General features: G+C 36.9%; 1 protein-coding gene across 3 annotated transcripts; it reads right to left on the reverse strand.

Annotated features, from left to right (window-relative positions):
* Positions 1-642: 642 nt before the first annotated feature.
* Positions 643-7,169, reverse strand: LOC109020207 (calcium-dependent protein kinase 16-like). 3 transcript variants are annotated; one of them, XM_019002627.2, is made up of 12 exons: positions 6,621-7,169; positions 5,740-5,870; positions 5,495-5,536; positions 5,198-5,309; positions 4,927-5,005; positions 4,589-4,758; positions 4,180-4,306; positions 3,783-3,898; positions 3,590-3,697; positions 2,294-2,356; positions 1,973-2,146; positions 643-1,273 (listed from the first exon to the last, which is right to left on the reverse strand). In XM_019002627.2, exons 1-12 carry the CDS (start codon positions 6,996-6,998, stop codon positions 1,109-1,111), a joined length of 1,665 nt encoding a protein of 554 aa, XP_018858172.1. In that variant the 5' UTR covers positions 6,999-7,169; the 3' UTR covers positions 643-1,108. The 3 variants fall into 3 exon arrangements, with proteins under 3 accessions (XP_018858172.1, XP_018858173.1, XP_018858174.1); XM_019002628.2 differs by having other exon boundaries at positions 5,740-5,899; positions 6,621-6,734; XM_019002629.2 differs by having other exon boundaries at positions 5,740-5,893; positions 6,621-6,728.
* Positions 7,170-7,545: the final 376 nt, after the last annotated feature.

Consider the following 7,545-nt stretch of genomic DNA (forward strand, 5'->3'; position numbering starts at 1 on the left):
GCAAGGTGAGCATTGGGATATTAGTAAGAGATAATGAAGGGCAGGTTATTGCTACAAAGATGATGCAAAATTTTTTTGTTCAAGATCCTCATCTGGCTGAATCCTATGGGGCTCTTCAAGCAGTTCAATTGTTTTGGAGATTGGAATCAGAAAGATTATTCTTGAAAGAGATGCTTTAAATGTTATTAGAAACATTAATCATACTGTTGATTCTAGTCACAACTCGAGAGCTTTTATCCGGGACACAAAACATGCTCGAGTTTTGGGAAACAACTCATATAAGAAGAGGAGCTAATGTAGCTGTTGATGTACTTGCTAAAACTGCTCTAGGAGTTTCTGACGAGATTATTGATATGGAAAGCTGTCCTCCGTATTCTCTCCCTCATTTGAGGTGTTTAATCAATGAAGAGCATTTCTTCTTTAAAAAAAAATCAACTAATATCAGAGTAGGATTTGGAATTTTGCCTAGCCCTATTTGAAGTTCGATTCCAACATCATTTTTTCTTTACCCAACTCTGACTAATTCTGAAACTTCGACTCCAATCGGAGGAAAGTCGGAATGGAGAACAGAATATCAGAGTTCATGTAAATCCCCAGTACCAACGCCATTACTTCATCAAATTTCGCACACAAAACACAACATTGGAGCTGAATTATAAGAATTGATAATCAAATAAGATGGAAAAAGTTGGAAGGAATTCCTGCAAATAAATTGGAAGAAATTACTTCTAAGAACATATTATAAACATAAATGAATTGAAATCCCGAATTTCCATCAAGAGTTCATTTATAGTCACATTACAATCTGCAGGGCATGACAAGGAATTCCCTAATACTCCAAAGGGATGTACACAAGCATGACCATCATACCTGGAGTCATCTTCCATTCAGATCCACACCAACTCTAAATCGAAGATCTGGGCTGTAAGGTATTCACAATCCTATCCAGATTCCTATAATCACTTGACTTCAAGGACCCACAGGAGTGGTTATAGAAGTAATCGTGGAGGACATCTCTAGGATTAAAGTAGATGAAATAAGAGGAAAGGAACTCCACCTATCTTGGCCTCTCATCATTTCTCTCGATGTTCAAAACTCCAGTTTGGATCTATTTCTTCTGGGAACTCTGATGAGCAGTAGGGCTAGCCACACTTCGCGATCTAATGCTTGCAGTTTTTAGAAGTCTACGGAATTCTAACAGACTTATTTTCCCATCTTTGTCAATATCAGTCTCCTCAAGAAGTGGGTCAATGGAACCTCTTAAACCCGTGTGCTACAAAGCAACGAAGCAATTTCAGTACTGGGATATCTTTGTAATGCTGATAGTAATGACTTAATGAAAATATATAGCTCAAATGTAGAACATCAGTTAGCACCCCCCAAACTCGTATGTTCTAGGGTTTTTTTTCCACTTTTATATATGTACTCTTATGTGCTAGGATTTTATCATAACCAATTCAGCACGACTGCTTAAGTGCACAGATTCTCGGCTACTGAAAGTGAAGCCTGTTGAGGATCAAACCTACAGTATAACATCAAAAGATGAGGGTTGCAGGGATGAAGGCCATGTTAAAACTATCCTATAACTAAGCTTAGATTTCACCCAAAATCAATGCTGAACTATAAGAATCACTTGGTTCCCCAATGTTCACCATCTAGTTCAGAAAATTTAATCAATGGGTATAATAATCACTGTTCATTTTGTGCAAACTTGAGAGCGCTACAAGACCAGAACTGCCAAAATTCTAGTACTCTCTTTGGGGGAAGGTGGTCTGATTTTCCCAAAGGTAATAGTGAAAATCACTCAGGAAGGAGGAATGAACCCCATTTTTGTCATTGAACAAAAGAAAATGGGGATCCAACTCTTTCTTTTCATGTGGTCTCTCTTGTGTACTCTTTGCACTCTTTGCAGGAAGGGTGTCAGCAAAAATGAGAGGGTGGGCTTTTGATCCAAAGATATAATAACACTCACCAGTCTCAGTTCCTCCGGAGTAATGAAGCCATCTTTATCTATGTCGAATTTCTCAAAAGCAGCTCGAGACCGCTCATGCCACTTCTCAGAGTCATGCTCTTCCATTTGATCCACATGTAGTGTGGCTGCTACAAACTCAGTGAAATCAACAAGGCCATCCGTGTTGCTGTCAATCTGTATTATAAAGAGACTATTACAATAAAAATTAAATGCAATCACAAGCCAAAGTTCAAGAAAAATTATGTGTATATGCTGGACTGCTGAAGGTCAGTTAGAGTATTCTGATAGTCTCATTTTCAATTTGTAAAGGGGAAAGCTCACCGCTTGCAAAATCTCCAAGACACGCGAGTCTTTCAGCTTCCAAGGGAGATCTTTAGCAAGGGCCTGCATGAAAAGAATTCTTGTTAGGACCAAAAAAATAACACGCAAGCAAACAAAGTACAATTTCATGTAAACCAAGCTGAACGTAAAGCAAAATTTTGAATTATGTTCAGGTGACCATTGTAGTTCAGGCATTGTAACAGAATATTTTGGTACCAGTGTACCATTTTAGAATTACCATTGTGTGTGTGTGTGTCTGTGTGTGTGACAAGTTCATGCTTAATAAAATAAATAAGACCTCATATCATTAGACAAATATAAAAATTTATACTTCCCAACTCCAAGTCTTAAAATCTAATACATTATTGAAAAAAATGAAAAGACATTAAATAGAATAATATTGCTGATCAGATTTGAGGATCAATCCAATAGCCTTTATTTCTCCAAATCCTGAGCAACTGATGCCTATGTATAATATGTCATACAAGAAATTACCATTCTTCAGCCACCTAAGTCCTTGTGGAAATTGTTTCTATCTTATTATTATTGCAACAGAAAGCTTAGTTTTGGGGACATTCTGCAATCAATTTTAGCACACGTGCCTAAAGAACTATGCATAAGGTTTGTCGTTATATTTTTCATAAAGATGGCACAAAATATTTCATTATTTATTCTATCATTTTTTCCATTTTTTCATTCTTCTTATCTTCTCTTTTCTGTATCTTTTCAAGTTTAAAAGAAAAAAACAACGCCTTAAATCTCTTTAAAGGAGAGCTGTTGGAAATAGTCAAAAAGACCATGTGGAAGAGGGGGTCTTCTTCCAAATTTGCACAATCATAAAATGCTATAGCATTATTGGTCAAAAATACCAAAAATCTCAAAAAGATAGAATATTGCGTAATCCAAAATAAGAAATGGTTAAACATGAGATTGTGTCGCATGTGAGCTGTACTTTACGCTTCCAGGTGGGCTGTCTAATGCACAGGCTTTATGATGCACAAATCTTGTAGGATACCAAAACCAAAACTGTCAAACATAGCTCAGAAAAAAGTGTCTCAGATACTTCTGATAACTTTTTTTCTCCTTTAATATTCTCATTTTTGTCTGCAACACATTCCAGGCCAAAATATAAATCCACAATGGCCACGATTGGTGAAATGCCCATAACAGTTTGAAACATCCAAGCCAAGAGCAAAATGAAACAAGTGGTAAAGATTACCAGTTACTGTACTGGTACACAAAATTTTGGCCATTCCAATCAGAATTTCAAACATTTATGTGAAGGAGAAGTTTTACCTGTCTCATTTCTTCTAGACTAATAGAGCCATTTTTATCCACATCAATTGCAGCAAATTGATCTTTAAGATCAGCAAGCTCCTCTTCGTCAAGTGTACTAGCCAGTGCCTGCAAGGGAGTCAATTTTCAGAGAGAGGAAGAAAAAAATTCGTCTTCTGCAATAAAAGCACCTTTTAAAAAGAAATTATCTCACCCTTAGCGCGAACTGTTTCAAACGATTGTATTTTACAAATTGTCGCATGTTACTTAGAACAGATATATCCACAGGGATCTCCGATGCATCTCCTCCCTCTCTAACCCACGGGTGTGCTGGAAATTTTGAAACCAATCACAAGAGTTAACCTTCCCCCCTTCTAATGATTTTTCTTTTTTTAATCGCTTTTTTCCTTATAGTTTCTATGAGAAGAAAAAGAGGTAGTACATAACACAGTCTGACTATTGGCCTTGGTCACTATAATTTAGAGATAGGAAGAAAGCAAAAGGAATTTACTCAAAGCCACACAACAAAATATTTGTAATTACATCAGCCATATTTCCAATATGCCAAAAATATTCAACATTGGTTTTCGCTAAAGAGTCATGGTACATACATAGAGCCTGAGCAGCAGTTAATCTTGCCCTAGGATCCTTCACCAGTAGCTTTTTTACAAAATCTTTAGCACTATTACTTATGCTCAGCCATGGTTTGCGGCGAAAGTCAGGCTTCTTTCGTAACACCTGCAAATATTAGACAGTTAAATGAGAAAACACTCAAATTAGAAAAATGGTAAAAACTAAGACAAACTGATGATCTCCCCTCCCAGACACTGCTTAAGCAATGGTAATGATCCTTTAATATATAACAATTAAAGGTTAAGGTAAACAGAAGGCCATAAAAGTTGTTTTGTTTTTGGGCGGTGTGCAGTTTTCCATCTGATATACAAGCTGGAGATCGAAACATATTGGGAAGATACTCTGAGGCAAAGAAAAATAACAATTTAGATAAAGATCGTACTCAACCTCCTTAAATATACCATCTTCAGTCTTATCCCAGAAGGGGCGCCTCCCACAGAGCAAAATGTAGGTAATAACACCAATACTCCAGACATCTGATTCAGGTCCTGACTTTCGTTTCAGTACTTCAGGAGCAACATAATAAGCACTACCAACAATATCTTGGAACTTCTTTCCTGCATTTTTGGGATTATATGCCTTTAGAGCTATCAAACATAAATAGCAAGAGATCCTGTAGAACAGCAGCTTCAAATGAACAGAAAGGCACATAGTTGGAAAATTATAATTATATACTCAAAAAAGATACAATATCATAAAAGCACTGTAACAGAAGCTCTACTTGCCTGGTTGAATGAAATCTGACAAACCAAAATCCGTGGCTTTCAGAGGTGAATCCGCTCCAGTTGACTTAAATAGAAAATTCTACATGCAACAAATGTAAGGGAAATAGTGTCAATCACTGTGACTACTTTGGCTAGTTGACTGCTAAAGTGAAACCTACTATTTGCATTTCATTTAGATTTTTTAAAATTTGAAAAATAAAGAAAGTCTAGTAGCATGAGAGGTCAGGTAGTAAGCTGAACAACCCATGCCTTATAGTGAACCTGGCTATACCTCTGGTTTCATGTCTCGGTGTACCAGCCCATGTAGATGACATTCAGCGGCAACTTTGAGCATCTGCCGCACAACTACCGCCGCATCTTTCTCAGTATAACGACTGTCCTTCCTGAGTTAAATGAACCAAGCAAGAGTAATAGTGTTGTTAATAACCACTCTAAACACAAAAACGCAATAAAATGGCAATATGATGGCCATTGGTAAAACTATAACTGTTGACAAGATAAACACATTAGATGGCAGCCACCGCTGGCAGAACTAATGAATTATATCCATTAATAAAAGGGTTCTTACTTGGCCAATATCCGATCTAACAATTCACCACCCTCACATAACCTGATAACAGCAAAAACAAGAAACCATCATTTGAAGATATGAACAGATTGTGGTGCAGAAAAAAAAATTAAGAACAAAGGAGGTTAAAAAGCAAAATATAAGTGCAAAATTTCCTCTAACAGAAGAAGGTCAAGCAAGTGAATAATCGAATGGTTTGAAATGAAGCTCAAAATGAAAAAGAAATTCATAAAAGGAAAACTTACTCCATTACTATATACACATAGGAATCATCCTCAAACGCATTATAAAACTGAACCACATTCTCATGGCCAGTAAGTTCTTGCAATATCTTGACCTCTCGCTTCACATCCTCAACAGCAATAGGAAGAACCATCTGCCACGACATCCAAGGGTTTTCTGAAACTTCATTAGAGATTTTAATAAAAAACAGAGGGAAGACAAAATTTCTGCATGATTAAAGATAATACAAGCTTATTTATTTCCAGGAACTGCACCGATTAATTCTAGCACCACATTTTACCCAATAGAAGAAGAATACACAGCAATTATATCAACACCAATAGACCTTAAGAAGATGAGAATCGTTCAGGTAAGTTTGCAAAACAATCCAATGAATTTACCATTTGAAAAACATGCCATATTTCAAACTGCTGTTCTCATTATCAAACTTAGATTTAGCCCATGGAAGCGATCAAACAGACTAAGTTCTCTAGACCTATTACTAATGTGAATAGAAAAACTGCTTAAAACAGGTTATCCCTCGTCAGGCATATGAACAATGAGTCGGACATATGTTCCCTAGTGATTAGCTTCATAAATGGGAAGATCGATATCCCAGACACCAGAAAAGACTATTAAAAAAACAAAAAACAAAAATATCCAAAGACAGGTCAACGTAAAACCAAATGGAGGAATCCAGCTATCCATGGCAAAAGGAAAAGGAAATATTGGGCTGAAACCCACCATCCCGATCAGAAAAAGGCCTCCAACTTCCTATAGCAATTTCTCCCAAACCCCTTGGCCTAACAACACCTCAATGGAAATCCAAATTCTATAAACGTACAAGAACCAAAATTTATAAAGAACATAAGAAGAATCCCAATAACCCAGATTATAGATATACCTTATTCTTTTCAATTCTCTTCACCGCGACTCGATCCCCATTCTCCTTGTCCGTGGCAACGTAGGTGTAACCGAACTGACCGTGTCCTAACAACTTTCCAATCGTGTAGCGTTCGTTGAAATCCTTGGCATACCCGAAATCCGTGCGCTTCCCACAGGGGATCGTCCCGCTTTGCCGCCTCGAGACTGGCTTGTTTTTGGGCTTCAGCTGAAGAGAATTCTTCCCGTTCGCTTTGCTCTGACGCTGATGGGTCGAAGCCTCCTCCTTCTTCGTTGGGATAGTCCTCGTCTGGGGCGCGGTGCCCTCATTGCGGTTGTGATTGACGGTGGTGCTGCTACTAGAGCCAATGACTTTGCTGGCAGAAAGGCAAGAACCCATGATTGGGAAACGGTGGTAGAGAGAGAGAATGGGAGAATGAGAGGTTTTGACGGATCAAAACCATGAAAGATTTCTCAATAAATACCAATAACTACTAGCAGTCATTTTTTTCTTGACAGAGAGAGACAGATAATGAGAGAACGAGCGGATAAAAAATAGGAAAGGTAAGAGCAGCCAGGAGGAAGAAGGAACGAAAGAGATGGCGGTCAAAGAAAGACACACTTTGAGCTAATTAAATTTTGCACACGAATTATTTTCTGATATGTAATTAAATTATCAAAATTCTTAATTTTGATCATAATTTATTAATTTTTTTAAAACTTGTATCATATTCTAAAAATATCATATATATATATCATAGTTATAAATAAATGTGCCGCGTCACTTGTTGTTGTGATTGATAACAATATTTAGGTATTAATTGATGGTACAAATGCTCAAAATTATATTAATTTATGGTGTAAATTGAATTTCGATAATTTAAGGTGTATGTTAAATAATTAGGAGTGTTAAAATTATGCAAAAAAAAAAAAAAACTTTCGAGTTT

This window comes from Juglans regia, chromosome 8 (genome assembly GCF_001411555.2).
Source record: "Juglans regia cultivar Chandler chromosome 8, Walnut 2.0, whole genome shotgun sequence".
NCBI lineage: Eukaryota > Viridiplantae > Streptophyta > Magnoliopsida > Fagales > Juglandaceae > Juglans > Juglans regia.